Source organism: Gigantopelta aegis, chromosome 6 (genome assembly GCF_016097555.1).
Source record: "Gigantopelta aegis isolate Gae_Host chromosome 6, Gae_host_genome, whole genome shotgun sequence".
NCBI classification, from domain to species: Eukaryota; Metazoa; Mollusca; class Gastropoda; order Neomphalida; family Peltospiridae; genus Gigantopelta; species Gigantopelta aegis.
The window spans coordinates 102,437,169-102,455,146 of record NC_054704.1 but is presented as its reverse complement, the minus strand read 5'-3'; the positions used below and the strand labels follow the sequence as shown (position 1 = coordinate 102,455,146).

The window sequence follows — 17,978 nt, the reverse complement described above, 5'->3', positions numbered from 1 at the left end:
AACATATTGTACATTTTCTTTTCTGTAAAAGAAGGAGATTGCACACACTCTGACAAACAATAATAGTAATAGAAAACTTTATTAACGTCAAAAAATAAAAGAACAAGTCGACAACTACTCCACAATTCAGTAGTAAAAAAGGGCCTTTGTTTCAAGCGACTGGGGCGTAACGCACCCGAAATAATTTAGTGGCTAATTGGGGCCGCTTTGCGCGATGCAAATCAAGGGCAGATAAGTATGTTTCTAATAGAGGCTTTATCTATAATATTTCAATGGGGTTGTTTTTTCAATGTTTCAACATAGGTAGATCATAAATGAAAAAATAAATATGTGTTTACAAATCTACATTTACCATACCTTCTTCTCTCAATCTCCCCACCCTCCTTGCCACTGCCATGAAAAAACCCTCCTACAATCGTGACTCAAAATTGCTGAATTTCCCTATCCGTAAGCTGTGCGTAGAATGATCGAATATGTAGACACACACAGGGAGACGCGTAAATGGAATCTACTCAAAATTATTTGTTTAGAACGTGATTTTCCTGTACTACGCCTTACAGATTACGGAGGGAAGTTCAGAAATTATTTTACGTGAATTTCAGATTGTTTTACATTATGACGCTGTGTTATTATATAAATAAAGACGATATCGAAATATTCGGTGTTGACGCGGACACTTTTTGTATGTGTCCATTTATGCGGTTACCCGTACGGTTTTGCAGTTATCAGTACCAGTAACTTGTGTGTTTTTGGAAACGTTTCCGTATTTACCACTACATGACCCGGTCAGAATTTTTTTTTCAGCCAGTACGCCGGACCGCATTCCGAACCGGACAAATGCATAAAATCTTAAATGATATTTCATTGTGTAGTGCGGGATTTCAGCTGTGTATACATTCTCGCCGGCATACGCACTTGTAAGTGGACACGCAAGTTAACTGTCATAACACAGAGTTTAAACAGTGTGTATGTACAGTACTTTCTATTTTGTAAAAAATTTAAATAATTAAAAGAAAAAATTACATTAATGATTTTTGAGAGGGTTACACGCCCTTGTCAGCCGCATGTGACGGTTTTCGACGGTGATTACAAAATAAATGAAATGATAGTGTAACTATGTGCAATATTGAAGTGGCTTAGCTTAGACGTGAGATGTAGGACGGACAAGAACTGTAAAAAAAAACCGCTTACTTTGAGCTACTAGTGTAGTTTCAGAAGATAATTAACTAATGTATTGTTAGTATTACCATTGTATTAGTGCTCACCACACATTCATCACGGGGCTCTTCTAGGCCTGTATATAGTTTTAAAGTTCTTGTAGTTAGCATATATGTTTTATTATAATTTTATATATTGATTTGACAAATATGGATTGACACAGTTTCTGCGGTGCTCCGAAGACGATAGTTGAGGAATCTACAACAAACCAATAACGTTGTCGTTGATCACTTCATAGTATTTTAACAACTCAAATAAACAACATAGTCATGCTTTGTTGCTAGTTGACACTACAATGGATAAACTAAATAACGATGTCGTTAAATGTATACGATGACTACTACTAATGGGATGGTTTTCGATAGGTCGAGGATATTCATTCTACTACAAACGTTTAATTTTCTAAATAGCTACACCGAAATTAAATTTAAAATGTCTGCTTTTTGTTAGTTTTAAAACCGTTTAATTTTTAGTCATAATATAGTTACATGGAATGTAGTTTAGCTATAGTCCTTCCCACGGGAAGCGCCGTTATTTATTTCTAAGCAAATTATTTAATTGCACACACAAATAGGTTTGTGTTGTTGTTATTTCCAAAACACTTTACTTTTCTTCTTACGTCAAATCAAACTGAAATTATTTACAAAATTCATTGTTCATGGAGGCTGGGACGGACTATAGAAATGTATACCCAGTTGTCGTGTCGCGAGTTATACCTTGTCATAATACATAATTATATAAAGCGTTCGTGCTGTTTTGTTACACTCGAACGGATGAAACTTATATGGATTTGACTGGGATTTTGTATGAGTTAAATGGGTAAGTTTGTGCTGTTAGTATTTCAAACTCTTTAACTGTAAGTGGTAAGTTTTATTATGTAAACTTTACCCCAATTTATTTTCGTAAAACAATATTGAAAATATGACAGTCATCGCTACGCTATTTCATATAAACAGGAAATAGTCTACCGTGTATGCATAAACAACAGTTTGTCATATTTCACCGTGAAATTTTAATTTTTATACTCACTTTTCCAAAAATATAATGTTAAAAATAATTGATTTGTTTTTTAGTGTAGACAATACCAAACGTCTGGCATCATTTTCGTTTTTCTGACTTAAGTCAATTAGAAAAAACTTAAATCTGGTACGCAGGTGGCTAAAAAGTTAAGTAAAAACGGACCAAACTTAAGTCTAAGTAGGTTGATAAATATGAAACTTTATGGAACTTAAGTCAAAATCGTAAAAACTTAAGTATTTTTTAGCGGACTTAAGTTTTTTATGGTTTGCTAAAAGAAACCACAAAACAGAAATAAGGCCTCGCAATGATTACGTAATGAATATATGTATGTGTGTGTGTGTGTGTGTGTGTGTGTGTGTGTGTGTGTGTGTGAGAGAGAGAGAGAGAGAGAGAGAGAGAGAGAGTGAGTGTGTGTGTGTGTGTGTGTGTGTGTGTGTGTGTGTGTGTGTGTACACATGTATATAATGTATATAAATGATTTTTTTTTTAATCCATACATTACTTACTAATTAAGGGAAACGTTTTGTTTCATTTATATACTTATGTACATGAACAAATATTTCTTTATTTTCTTCACTTAGAGCACTTTTACTATTTAAAACTAGTAGTAAATCTGTTGGCTGAAATCTTTGCAATGAATTCTACATAGTGCGTCTTTGCATTTCATATAAAATGTATTCACAGAAAAATATTAAAATTGTTCTCGAAATTATATCCACAACTACACGAAGAATCGATACAAGTCTGCTTTTAAATAACTACACCCGTGTTTTAATTTGGTATGCAATACATGTTCTCTTCTATTACCAAATGAATAAGTGTGCTGCAACGCATGGGACATCGGGTTTTATTTCTTTTTTAAATGAAATTATGTTTTGACAATTTCGAATTTGAGCTCTTAGGTTGTTCCAAAGTTTTATGGTCGAATGGATAAATAATGATTGAAGTAAATTAGTTCTAGAAAGGTGTAAAGAAATATCATTTCGGTTTCTCAGCATGTAAGGGACTCTTTGTTCAACTGTTTGTGGGATACTGTGTATCATAAAATCAGGAGCCATACCTTTCATTGTTTTAAACATTGTGCACAGCTTTTTAAATTTACGCCTGTAAGTAAGTGTTGCTATCTAGTTTTGTAGTTTAGCGGCTTTTAATTGTATTTTTTCAATAATATCTTCCTCGACAAAAGAACAGCCATTCCATACTTCCGATGCATATTCTAATACCGGGCGGATAAAAGTTACATATATTTTCAATAAAGTTTGTCGATCTAATAAATATTTGTATTTCCTAAGTACAAAAATATTTACCGAAGTCGATTACAAATATTATTAGATCTATGACAATGCATAGACCTGTATGGTTCTGGTATACTCCTTGTTCTAATTTTTAACAATGGCGCTTCCTTTTGTTTGTTTGTATGTTGTTTTTGTTTTGTTTTTTTTAAATCTTTTTCTGTATCAAATTGTACGTTGCGACTATCCTAATAAGCTCTTTTTTCCAATAATAAGTGTTGTTGCAGTGTTTCCATCGTGAATGCTATTACTGGAGTAATCGCAGGCAGTAGCCGCATTAATGGAAACACAACAAACGCAAGCACCTGCACCGCAATCGGACGCACCCGGATCGCAGTCGCATTAATGGAAACACAACAAACACAAGCACCTGCACCGCAATCGGACGCACCCGGAACGCAGTCGCATTAATGGAAACACAACAAACGCAAGCACCTGCACCGCAATCGGACGCACCCGGATCGCAGTCGCATTAATGGAAACACAACAAACGCAAGCACCTGCACCGCAATCGGACGCACCCGGATCGCAGTCGCATTAATGGAAACATAGCTTTACCCTGCGGTACCCATTCAGCTTACACACGGGCGCCTCGCGATTGGAGTCCAGAAATGTTCAAAGGGCACCGGGCGGGCCATGCTGAATATGTGACTGCTACACACGGATGCCGTAGACCCCTGCGATACCCCCGCTTTCCCGAAATTATAGAAATCCGCCGTAGGTAGAAAAATTCGTACGGGGCCCGGTGGATATGTGATTGTAGTATTAGGTAGTACTAAAGCAAATAACTTCCCGCTGGGACAAAGTTCGAGGTGCAATCTGATTAAAATTAGCTCTACTGGGTCTAGCCAGTAGATCTAACAGCATTGCATGGACTCTCATGTCCAGGTGACATTTCATCTATAAATAACAATTTAAATATCGACCAGGTCAGGTCAGGTCATAGGGTTTTACGTGCACATTCAGAACAAGCTGTTGTAGCGCACGCCTGTCGTGGGCACAATAGCCGGCCTTGGCCGGCTGCTCCGTCCATGACAGGAAAGGTGGGGGGAGGGGAGAGGAGGGACCGCCTGCACTGACAGGTGCAAGGGAGCACCAGCAGCCCGATCTGGGAAACTGGGAAACTCTTTTTACGTGCCCCTATCCACAAGGGTTCAGGCACGCCCACCCCGGATTCAGCCTCTGACTGCGCCAGTGACCGACTCCGGGGCGGGAGGGACAGCCCGATCAATATCGACCAATTACACTTCGCCTTTTATAGCGTTATTCGGGAGCATACAGATTCTAAAAATATCGGGCAAGACTATTTATGCAATAGGCGAACTTGTTGGTCTATTTCATCATTGAAAAAACAGGGGGGAAAGTGCAGTAATAAACTTTGGATTGTATACTAGTATAAACAGATTTTATGGCTATACCATCACGGGGTTTTATTTTCGTCTTGAAACGAATTTTATATAAAATTTTATATTGCAATTAGTTTCCGGCATACTTCGTAATTCACCCGAATCATTTCGTATACCCTCGGCATAATCCCGAATGTTTTCAAATTCTTTTCAAATCACTGGCATGATTTTGCAAGTAAGGTTTTGACTGGTCGAATGACAGGTCAACTGAACATGAGCTCCAACGGGCTGCTGTTAGATCCACATGTAATAGTGGAGCTAATTTTAATTAGATTGTTCGAAGTGCATTAAACTTTTGACTGAGCAGTTCAGATCTGTGATTAATTATAAATGTGAGTGTGTTGGTTGTGAACAAATTTACTTTCATCTGGGCAAAAGATGTATGCAATTTTATTTCATCTAGTACCACTGTGTTAAAGTGCTGTGCCAGACCATACACTAAAATTTCAAATTCAACAATTAAATGCTTTCTTAATTCATTGCAATAATATTTTACACCGATATGTAAATCAATAATTACGAAAATGCCCCATAAAAGTATTAAAACATCACTCCCGTAGAACACTGCCGGAAACGACCGAGTAAAATTCTCGGTAAAAACATTTGCCTGTAAATAGCCATGACGTCATGAAGGGAACGCGCTTCACAGAAACCTACCACGAGACGACTTTCAGCGCAAGCGAAAGTGGGACCGACAGCGACTGCCAAGCTCATTGATCATGCGATTCTTCTTTCGATGATGAATAGTGTAGTAATGACGACTGGACTAATATTTGTGCAACACAAAAAAATAATGCCTTATCAGTTTGAACCTGGAACATCTTCCGATGAACCACCGGCCTGACAGATGACGATGAAAATGGTCGTGGAGACAGCTTACCACTAATTTACAACTTTTATTCTTGTTTTGTTCTTTAGCTTTTGGTGCGAATTATTTTGCTACACTGTATGTTCTAATACTTGTGATGTAGTAGAGAAGACGATAAATAACTCTTGAATTCTACGAGTCGAGTGGACCCGATATCGGTAATTTTAAGAAATAAACAAAAACGACTTTTAGTCCGTCCCCATCCCTCTATGAAGATAGGGGTTTTTATGAACAATTTCAGTTTAGTTTGACGTAAAAAAAAAAAGTAAGTGTTTTGGAAATAACAAAACAATACTATTTTTTGTGTGTAGTTGTGAAAACAGTCTGCTCAGAAATAAATAACTTATTTTAATTTTAAGAAATAAACAAAAACGACTTTTAGTCCGTCCCATCCATGAAGATATTTTTGTGCGAATAATTTCAGTTTAGTTTGACGTAAAAAAAAAAGTAAAAGTGTTTTGGAAATAACAAAACAATACTATTTTTTTGTGTGCAATTGTGAAAACAGTCTGCTCAGAAATAAATAACTTATAGCACATTCCATAGTATGAAAAAAGGTTTTCTTTGTGGGAAGGTATAGTAAAATTAATTTAATGTATTTATAGTCTGTTTTACAGGGAACGCCTTTTTTCATACTATGGAATTTACAAGTCATTTATTTCTGAGCCGATTGTTTTCTAAGATGCATACAAAATTAGCTTCTTTTTTTTTCTTTTTTTTTTACAAAAAAACCCTACATTTTTGTAGGATGGGACGGACTAGGCTATAGATACTTACTTGTTTGTACTTTATTATTTTAATGTTTTCGAACTGTAAAGAAAAATCTCACAAATGAACGAGATGCAAACGACAACAAATCGGATCTCGATGATTGCACGAACCGTGCATGAAAAAACAAACTGACCGGAGTTGAAAGCATAACGCAATTTGGGACATTGACGATATGCACCCCAAAGTCGTTTCGGTGTGGATGGCATCGGCTGTTGTCATTTGTTTTGTGTCGCAGAAAAATTGTTGGTACGGCATATTTTTTTTTAAAGCCATAACACATGGTATTCCCATATCTCGCTTAAGCCGACAAGCCATTTCGGACGAATCGAAACTAAAGTGCCTGCAGTCAACGGTCTCCGGCATTTTCTTCCTGTCCAGTATTTTCACGTTGTTTTAATCAAATTTACACACAGATTATTCACAGCAACATTACTAGGAAATGCGTGAAGACTAAATTTATCGGCTTTTGTATTGCTACAGCCGCCAACAACACGCCGTTTAACCATAATAAACACAAAAGAAGCAATGAATAATGGCGCTGACTATCGAAAGGAGTTCCCTTCCTGACGTCACGGATCAAATATTACGGAAATTCCCGAAACGAATTCAGCTGGTTCTGTTTTTCAGGGGAATATTTTTAAATGGAAAATATACCGTTATATAATTTGTTTACATTTTTTTTTTTAATTTTCTAATCATATTAACTAATATCTTGATTGATATAGCTCAATACATCATACATCTGGAACAGCACTTTAAGTAGCCATGTGCTTGAAACGTGTATGGGGTACCTGTAAAAAAAAGTCATAGTCATAGATGCTACCCGTTATCTCTGAAATCAGCAGCTTTAACTGAAATTTGTTCTGATTCACTTTAAGGCTGAGGGGTGGTAGTATTTATATCCGTGGTGTTTGTGTCGATTGATATGCTGCAGGTAAGAGGTTTAGAAACATGTGTCACTATTGTCGTCTTATCTATGGGATTTGAGATGGTGGTATACACCCTGTAGTGTTACCTATTGAAACGTGCTGCAAGTTTCTTTTCATTAAGACGGTTTTTTGTTGTTGTTGTTGTTGTTGATGATGTTGATACTGTTGTTGTTGTTGCTGCTCCTATTTCATTTTTATATATACTCTCCTAAAAAAGTAGGGGAAATCCAATAAGAATTTACAATGGCCAAAATTGTAAGGTATATTAGCTGTGGGGAATGGTTATATGATACCGTATAACCGGAAATTTTCGTGGTCTTAATTTTTCGTGGTTTGGGTATAAAAACATTTCAAGGTTTCTTATTTTCGTCGTTTGCCAAATCTAAATTGAAAGTGATTTTACTTTCGAGTTTTAGCAAGTCTAGTTGCGAAAATACTTGCTATTGTTGATTAAAGTTTCACCTCGGCTGCCAGTTGTTCGATACCACCGACGTGTAAAGTTAAACAATAGAACAGTCACCTGTAGCCTAATTGGCCACTGTGATACCCGATATGCTATTCGACAGACAACTGATCAGTCTTTGATTTTGTGTGAAGCCAATTACGACGTATGTGTGAACACACCTCTTAAGGACGCCACGAAGTCTGAGTTTACCACATGGTATTCAAAGCAGGTTTCCCTGGCTATGAAAGACGGCGAAGTTGTAACAGACATCAAGATCGAAATGCGTACATCGGCGATAAAATCAATTCATGCAAGGTGGATTATGAAAGTTATGGCAGAATTAAAAATACGCCAGGAAATGTTGAAATCTGCATTCATCCACCCCAGAATCAGTGCAGTGCATCCGGACATTGACAAAAACAATATACGAAATTTAAAAATATTTCATTATATTCTACAAACAGTGAGATTCACGCAATAACCTTTTTTAAATTCTAACTTGTTGTCTTGACTATACTATTCTCTTGTCGTATCCGGTGGACTGCGCATGACAGGAAATAAAATGTTCCGGTAAATTGTCAGTGTGTTATGGTTTTCACAATAAATATTTTAGATAGAATTTGTTGATTTTTTCAAATATTTTAAAGGATTTATATTTTCGATGCTGACTACTTACCCTCGAAACCCACGAAAATAAAAATCCTCGAAAATATCCGGTTATACGGTAATAGTGAATTAAATGGGCAAACATTACAACTGGTAGTTCAGTATTACAGTAGGTTGGATGACCACCAAAGATCATGAAGGAAGATTGGGGTCAGAAGTGAAATTTGAAAGTTGACGTTTTTTATCAGTAGTGGGTGATACCGCCACGATGTGTCAGACATTCATTCAGTCGACGAGGCATACTGCGTATGAGTCTCTCGGTGACCATTTGAGGGAATCTGTTCCATTCCTCTTGCAGCGCCTGACCAAGTTCTGCTAACGTGGTCGGCGGTCTTTGACGTTGACACACACGTCTCCCTATCATGTCCCAGACGTGTTCAAGGGGGGAAAAGGTCTGGGCTCATTGCTGGCCATGGCATTCGATAGATGTTGTGCTGCAGGAGGTGAGCTTTGACCATTCATGTACAGTGAGCACGGGCACTGTCGTCCTGAAAAACAAAACGTCGACCCACACGCCTAGCAAACGGGACGACAAAGGGTGTCAGTATGTTGTCCCGGTAGTACTGCCCAGTGACCCTTCCTTACACAATATGGAGGGGGGTTCTGTTAGTCATAGTGATACCACCCCACACCATAACCGATCCACCGCCAAATCTGTCACGAAATCGCATTGTGACGTTAGCGTACCATTCATTTCGTCGTCGCCAGACCCGACCACGCCTGTCAAGGAAGTCCAAAGTGAATAGGGACTCATCTGAAAACATGACACGTGACCAGCGACGAATACCCCAGTTCTGACGCTCCCTACACCATCCACGTCTGTGGGCAATGTGACGATTTGTCAAGACAGGCACAACCCGGGGCTGTCGACATGAAGATGGGTTGCATGAAGATTATTTCTAATCGTCTGATCCGTAACTCGGACACCAGTAGCCTGATGAAGGTTTGTAACAATTTAATTTGCCGTTTGAGCTCGATTTCTTAGAGCCTGGTTACGAATGAATCGATCCTGCACTCCTGTCGTTGCCGTGGAACGAATTGAACGGTGTCGATCGTCAATATTTTGGGTTTGTTGGTACCTGTTCCATAGTCTGCTAATCACTGACTTCGAAAGACTGAAGGTGTTGGTCACTTCACGCTGACTTCTGCCCGTTTGTAGCATGCCCATAGCCCGTAGACGCTCATCGCGTTGCATATACCGCATCGCAAATTCAAACAATAAAAATGACTAAAAACAAAACAATAACAACTGTATGATCAACAGAATGAAAAAGATTGACAGAAATAATGTTCCACAATGATTAATCGACCTTCCTGAAACTTGACTGGCCTCGGTGGCGTTGTGGTTAGGCCATCGGTCTACAGGCTGTTATTATTATATTAATTCATATACCATTTATATGGTCTGAGTGAATAAAGAATTGAGAATTGAGTCGAGGCATGGGATTCTTAATCCAGATACCAACTCCAAACCCTGAGTGAGTGCTCCGCAATGCTCAATGGGTAGGTGTAAACCACTTGCACCGACCAATGATCCATAACTAGTTCAACAAAGGCCATGGTTTGTGCTATCCTGCCTGTAGGAAGCGCAAATAAAAGATCTCTTGCTGCTAATCGGAAAGAGTAGCCCATGTAGTGGCGACAGCGGGTTTCCTCTCAAAATCTGTGTGGTCCTTAACCATATGTCTGACGCCATATAATCGTAAATAAAATGTGTTGAGTGCGTCGTTAAATAAAACATTTCTTTCTTTCTTTCTTTTCCTGAAAATTGTCAAAATCGAGAATGACACCCCACGCACGTGTACGGGGCAACTGCGTGAAGCACGTGCAAACTATGGAATGTGTTTCTGTGTGTTGATAAACAGACCTGAACGTTCTCTACTAGGATGTCTGTGGTCAAAACGTATGTTCGGTCTAATAGTTTATATTAACATTAATATTTCAGGTTCCCCAACTTGTTTGAAGAGTATATGTTTTTGTCTTTTTTAAACTGATACCACTTGGTTCATTCTTAAACTCATTTTTGTGAGATTTCAAAATTAACAATCTCAGAAGGCCTTCATGGCCAGTTAAATAACCAATTTATTAAGCCCGTTCAGCATCATATCACTGCCTTTGCTTTCCAATAAGAGCTACAGTGGAGCAGATAACAACATTTTACGGTGAAATCGTGCAAATGATGATACAATCACCAAATTTTGCACAGTGATTGTCATTGGCATGCTTAACAAATCTGCCTAATGGGCCAGTTGAAAATTTTAGATGGAGGCCATTTTTTCAAGATGGCCACCAAATTGTTCTGCCAAAAATGAGTTTTCTTATAGAAATACATGTACGTGGACAATCTGAATTATCTTGGCATCGTTTTGTATGTTTTCATGCATGCTGGATTATTTATTCTAGTTTTGAAAGCCTTAAGTTAATATGTTTCTCAGATTTTTCGATATAATGTGGGGTTTTAATTATTATTATTATTATTATTATTATTATTATTATTATTATTACTATTCCCTGACTACCTTGCTTGTATATTATAGATAGCAATAACAACTAGTGCATGGGGTATACGGGCTTGGTGGTAGAAGTAGTACCTTTGTTTCGGCAGTCAGCCGCATCCTTGGGATGGACTTCTGGCACTGGTCCTCATCACTGGCCCGACTCTCACCTATGACCCCAAGACGTTGTCAGTGGGGTTAGGCGACTATCTCCAACCCGGTGAGCTGCAGCCCTGCTGGTTGGGGGTGGCAAGATAATTCGGCAGGTCAATTTGGCGGCCATCTTTGATTTTCAAAGGGCCCATCGGGCAGATTTGTTAAGTTTACCCTTGAGAATCATTTTGCAAAATTGTGTGATTGTATCACACTTTGCACGATTTTTCTGTTATCTGTTCCACTACTGGTCGAGTATGTCAACGAACTGCTCCCGTGATCATGGCATCAATGTATGTGTCTTTTTGTTTCCTTCTCTTTTGTCAGCTAATAAATTCCTTATCTGAATCCAGTGCTAGGTCTGTCTCCTGGTGCGAGGGGATATCTACGTGGCACTTCGCGTAATCCACACACCAGTAGATGTCGGCTTTGCTTTGTTTCTGGTTTTCATACGAGTCCGCGTTTTCGGCAGTACCAAAGATTTTTTTTTTAAGAAGAGGTAATGATAAGATACGCGTTTCTGATAAGATAACGTCGCTCATGACATAGATGAATTACGTTTTTACAAGTATCCGCCATGGTTTATGGTTACTATATGTAGTTCCTGTAATTTTTTCTTTCTTTTCATTATTATTTTTTTTTTTCAAGGAACTTAAATTATAATAAAACATCTTTGGTGGTCTCTATTAGACTATCGACTAAATGTCAGAATAATCATGTGTTAGACACTGAATAACCTGTACACCGAATAATAGCCTGTACATCGAATAATAATCTGTACATCGAATAATAATCTGTACACCGAATAATAACTTATACACCGAATAATGTCTACACCGAATAATAACGTGTACACCGAATAATAATCTGAACACCGAATAATAATCTGAACACCGAATAATAACCTATACACCGAATAATAACCTGTACGGAATGGTATGAACGATGTCTGGAGTTGGGGGGTGTTGGCAAGGTAGGAACATGTTTAGAGTTGGTGGGGGGTCGGGCTGGTAGGAACGATGTCTAGAATTGGGAGGGGTCGGGCTGGTAGGAACGATGTCTAGATTTGGTGGGTGAGTCGGGCTGGTAGGAACGATGTCTGGAGTTGGTGGGTGAGTCGGGCTGGTAGGAACGATGTCTGGACTTGGTGGGTGAGTCGGGCTCGTAGGAACGATGTCTGGACTTGGTGGGTGAGTCGGGCTGGTAGGAACGATTCTGCAGTTGCTGGGTGAGTCGGGCTGGTAGGAACAATGTCTAGAGTTGGTGGGTGAGTCGGGCTGGTAGGAACGGTGTCTGGAGTTGGGAGGGGTCGGGCTGGTAGGAACGATGTCTAGAGTTGGTGGGTGAGTCGGGCTGGTAGGAACGATTCTGGAGTTACTGGGTGAGTCGGGCTGGTAGGAACAATGTCTAGAGTTGGTGGGTGAGTCGGGCTGGTAGGAACGATGTCTGGAGTTGGGAGGGGTCGGGCTGGTAGGAACGATGTCTAGAGTTGGTGGGTGAGTCGGGCAGGTATGAAGGATGTCTGGAGTTGTTGGGTGAGTCGGGCTGGTAGGAACGATGTCTAGAGTTGGTGGGTGAGTCGGGCTGGTAGGAACGATGTCTAGAGTTGGTGGGTGAGTCGGGCTGGTAGGAACGATGTCTGGAGTTGGTGGGCGAGTCGGGCTGATAGGAACGATGTCTAGAGTTGGTAGGGGTCTAGAGTTGGTGGGTGAGTCGGGCTGGTAGGAACGATGTCTGGTAGGAAGATGTTGGTGGGTGAGTCGGGCTGGTAGGAACGATGTCTGGAGTCGGGCTGGTGTCAGTCGGGCTGGTAGGAACGATGTCTGGAGTTGGTGGGCGAGTCGGGCTGGTAGGAACGATGTCTGGAGTTGGTGGGCGAGTCGGGCTGGGAACGATGTCTGGAGTTGGGAGCTGGTAGGAACGATGTCTGGAGTTTGTGGGCCAGTCGGGCTGGTAGGAACGATGAGTCGGGCTGGTAGGAGTTGGTGGGTGAGTCGGGCTGGTAGGAACGATGTCTGGTTTTCGGGAGTTGCGAGTTGCTGGAGTGTGGTAGGAACGAGTCGGGCTGGTAGGAACGATCGGGAGTTCTGGTGAGTTGGTGGGTCTAGAGTTGGTGGGTCAGTCGGGCTGGTAGGAACGATGTCTGGAGTTGGTGGGCGAGTCGGGCTGGTAGAAACGATGTCTGGAGTTGGTGGGCGAGTCGGGCTGGTAGGAACGATGTCTGGAGTTGGTGGGCGAGTCGGGCTGGTAGGAACGATGTCTGGAGTTTGTGGGCGAGTCGGGCGATGTCTGGAGTTGGTCGAGTCGGGCTGGTAGGAACGATGTCTGGAGTTTGTGGGCCAGTCGGGCTGGTAGGAACGATGTCTGGAGTTGGTGGGCGAGTCGGGCTGGTAGGAACGATTTCTGGAGTTGGTGTGCGAGTCGGGCTGGTAGGAACGATGTCTGGAGTTGGTGGGTGAGTCGGGCTGGTAGGAACGATGTCTAGAGTTGGTGGGCCAGTCGGGCTGGTAGGAACGATGTCTGGAGTTGGTGGGCGAGTCGGGCTGGTAGGAGCGATGTCTGGAGTTGGTGGGCGAGTCGGGCTGGTAGGACCGATGTCTGGAGTTTGTGGGCGAGTCGGGCTGGTAGGAACGATGTCTGGAGTTTGTGGGCGAGTCGGGCTGGTAGGAACGATGTCTGGAGTTGGTGGGCGAGTCGGGCTGGTAGGAACGATGTCTGGAGTTGGTGGGTAAGTCGGGCTGGTAGGAACGATGTCTGGAGTTTGTGGGTGAGTCGGGCTGGTAGGAACGATTCGGGAGTTGCTGGGTGAGTCGGGCTGGTAGGAACAATGTCTAGAGTTGGTGGGTGAGTCGGGCTGGTAGGAACGATTCTGGAGTTACTGGGTGAGTCGGGCTGGTAGGAACAATGTCTAGAGTTGGTGGGTGAGTCGGGCTGGTAGGAACGATGTCTGGAGTTGGGAGGGGTCGGGCTGGTAGGAACGAGTCGGGTTGGTGGGTGAGTCGGGCAGGTATGAAGGATGTCTGGAGTTGTTGGGTGAGTCGGGCTGGTAGGAACGATGTCTAGAGTTGGTGGGTGAGTCGGGCTGGTAGGAACGATGTCTAGAGTTGGTGGGTGAGTCGGGCTGGTAGGAACGATGTCTGGAGTTGGTGGGCGAGTCGGGCTGATAGGAACGATGTCTAGAGTTGGTGGGGGGTCGGGCTGGTAGGAACGATGTCTAGAGTTGGTGGGTGAGTCGGGCTGGTAGGAACGATGTCTGGAGTTGGTGGGTAAGTCGGGCTGGTAGGAACGATGTCTGGAGTTTGTGGGTGAGTCGGGCTGGTAGGAACGATTCGGGAGTTGCTGGGTGAGTCGGGCTGGTAGGAACAATGTCTAGAGTTGGTGGGTCAGTCGGGCTGGTAGGAACGATGTCTGGAGTTGGTGGGCGAGTCGGGCTGGTAGGAACGATGTCTGGAGTTGGTGGGCGAGTCGGGCTGGTAGGAACGATGTCTGGAGTTGGTGGGCGAGTCGGGCTGGTAGGAACGATGTCTGGAGTTTGTGGGCCAGTCGGGCTGGTAGGAACGATGACTGGAGTTGGTGGGCGAGTCGGGCTGGTAGGAACGATGTCTGGAGTTGGTGGGTGAGTCGGGCTGGTAGGAACGATGTCTGGAGTTGGTGGGCGAGTCGGGCTGGTAGGAACGATGTCTGGAGTTGGTGGGTAAGTCGGGCTGGTAGGAACGATGTCTGGAGTGTGTGGGTGAGTCGGGCTGGTAGGAACGATTCGGGAGTTGCTGGAGTCGGGCTGGTGGAACAATGTCTAGAGTTGGTGGGTCAGTCGGGCTGGTAGGAACGATGTCTGGAGTTGGTGGGCGAGTCGGGCTGGTAGAAACGATGTCTGGAGTTGGTGGGCGAGTCGGGCTGGTAGGAACGATGTCTGGAGTTGGTGGGCGAGTCGGGCTGGTAGGAACGATGTCTGGAGTTTGTGGGCGAGTCGGGCTGGTAGGAACGATGTCTGGAGTTGGTGGGCGAGTCGGGCTGGTAGGAACGATGTCTGGAGTTGGTGGGCCAGTCGGGCTGGTAGGAACGATGTCTGGAGTTGGTGGGCGAGTCGGGCTGGTAGGAACGATGTCTGGAGTTTGTGGGCGAGTCGGGCTGGTAGGAACGATGTCTGGAGTTGGTGGGCGAGTCGGGCTGGTAGGAACGATGTCTGGAGTTTGTGGGCCAGTCGGGCTGGTAGGAACGATGACTGGAGTTGGTGGGCGAGTCGGGCTGGTAGGAACGATTTCTGGAGTTGGTGGGCGAGTCGGGCTGGTAGGAACGATGTCTGGAGTTGGTGGGTGAGTCGGGCTGGTAGGAACGATGTCTAGAGTTGGTGGGCCAGTCGGGCTGGTAGGAACGATGTCTGGAGTTGGTGGGCGAGTCGGGCTGGTAGGAGCGATGTCTGGAGTTGGTGGGCGAGTCGGGCTGGTAGGACCGATGTCTGGAGTTTGTGGGCGAGTCGGGCTGGTAGGAACGATGTCTGGAGTTTGTGGGCGAGTCGGGCTGGTAGGAACGATGTCTGGAGTTGGTGGGCGAGTCGGGCTGGTAGGAACGATGTCTGGAGTTGGTGGGCCAGTCGGGCTGGTAGGAACGATGTCTGGAGTTGGTGGGCGAGTCGGGCTGGTAGGAACGATGTCTGGAGTTTGTGGGCGAGTCGGGCTGGTAGGAACGATGTCTGGAGTTTGTGGGCCAGTCGGGCTGGTAGGAACGATGTCTGGAGTTTGTGGGCCAGTCGGGCTGGTAGGAACGATGACTGGAGTTGGTGGGCCAGTCGGGCTGGTAGGAACGATTTCTGGAGTTGGTGGGCGAGTCGGGCTGGTAGGAACCATGTCTGGAGTTGGTGGGCAAGTCGGGCTGGTAGGAACGATGTCTGGAGTTGGTGGGCGAGTCGGGCTGGTAGGAACGATTTCTGGAGTTGGTGGGTGAGTCGGGCTGGTAGGAACGATGTCTAGAGTTGGTGGGCCAGTCGGGCTGGTAGGAACGATGTCTGGAGTTGGTGGGCGAGTCGGGCTGGTAGGAACTATGTCTGGAGTTGGTGGGCGAGTCCGGCTGGTAGGAACGATGTCTGGAGTTGGTGGGCGAGTCGGGCTGGTAGGAACGATGTCTGGAGTTGGTGGGCGAGTCGGGCTGGTAGGAACGATGTCTGGAGTTGGGGGGGGGGGGGGGGGGCACAACCTCTAGTGGGGGTCACAGCCTACGTAACTTTTACAAATTTCCATATACCATCAAATTCATGCATGTCCATGAAGACACTAGGAACAAAATCAAACCTATTAGAGCACAATCTCTAATTGTGTTATCACTATGCAGATTGCGATCTTTTTCATCACAATATATCGAAGTGGGTATGAATGTTGGGGTTTTTCTCCGGTAGCGGATATGTCGGCAATGGCTTTTCTTTGTGGTTTCTATCCATAATGTCCGACGTTAATATAATCATAATGAATTGTGTTGAGTGGTGCGCCATCAAAAGTAACATTTCTTCTCATCCTAACCGTCGTCAGAACTACCGCACATACATTTTCGTCCTCGAGCTGATCGCTAGAATAGCAAGGTTGTGCGAAACACACTCCCCGTTATTTCTTAAACAAGCGATTCTCCCCCCCCCCCCCCCCCCCTCCCCCATATCTCTTTTCCCCAAATGTCTTATAAACAAGGCAGTCGGTCGGAGCCTGGATTCTTAGAGTATATGCCACACCCACGTTTTAAAAGTCACTTTTTATTTTTTAATAAATTCAAGCAATGTTATATGTCTATGTACAGAATAACAACAACATCCTTACTTTTATAGCTTTCATTGTGCCAAAGCAAAAAACTGCGTGTCAAGATTCGAGGTCCCCGGAGTAAAAGCAGCTGCAGCTCTGATTGGTGGGAATATATGACATTGATTATTTGTGCAAATTGTATCCTAAATACCATCTCATGGTCCATTCCTTGACGTTGTCAGTTAGCTTGCATGTCTCAATGACCCGGAGAGTTATGCCAGCTGGAGCATCATCTCCTGGTAGGGTCACCCACGCTGGACTGGTCAAAGGGTAGAGACTAGACTAATATGGACCGGACAGACAGAAAACTGTCCTGGGAAAGCAAAACTGGGCTGGAGAGGCTCAGCATCCCAGTACGGAAACTCTCCTAGGAGAAGGAAAACTCCAAACTCAAACCAAGTCCATTGAAGTCAGAGTACAGAAGCTATGCATCAGCATTAGCGTGGATACCGAAAGGAAATGTCTGCACATGCACCAAGCTCTATGATCATAAAACAGATGGACTTATCGAAGTGGTGTCGTCCCCATGGACAAACGCCAGTTAGGTACGGTGCCAGGCCTCCAGCCTCGAAGAGGCTCATTCAAGCAAGTAGCGGCTCTGTCATCTTTAAAGCCAGGGGTAGACAGAGTAGTGCTACTGGTGGCTCTGTCATCTTTAAAGCCAGGGGTAGACAGAGTAGTGCTATTGGCGGCTCTGTCATCTTTAAAGCCAGGGGTAGACAGAGTAGTGCTACTGGCGGCTCTGTCATCTTTAAAGCCAGGGGTAGACAGAGTAGTGCTACTGGCGGCTCTGTCATCTTTAAAGCCAGGGGTAGACAGAGTAGTGCTACTGGTGGCTCTGTCATCTTTAAAGCCAGGGGTAGACAGAGTAGTGCTACTGGCGGCTCTGTCATCTTTAAAGCCAGGGGTAGACAGAGTAGTGCTACTGGCGGCTC

At 43.7% G+C, this 17,978-nt stretch overlaps 1 protein-coding gene across 1 annotated transcript; it reads right to left on the bottom strand.

Moving 5' to 3' along the window:
• Positions 1–11,586: 11,586 nt before the first annotated feature.
• LOC121374839 (adhesive plaque matrix protein-like) lies at positions 11,587–17,076 on the bottom strand. Its single transcript, XM_041501950.1, has 5 exons — positions 17,062–17,076; positions 15,091–16,366; positions 14,143–14,616; positions 12,282–14,078; positions 11,587–11,783 (listed from the first exon to the last, which is right to left on the bottom strand). Exons 1-5 carry the CDS (start codon positions 17,074–17,076, stop codon positions 11,587–11,589), a joined length of 3,759 nt encoding a protein of 1,252 aa, XP_041357884.1.
• Positions 17,077–17,978: the final 902 nt, after the last annotated feature.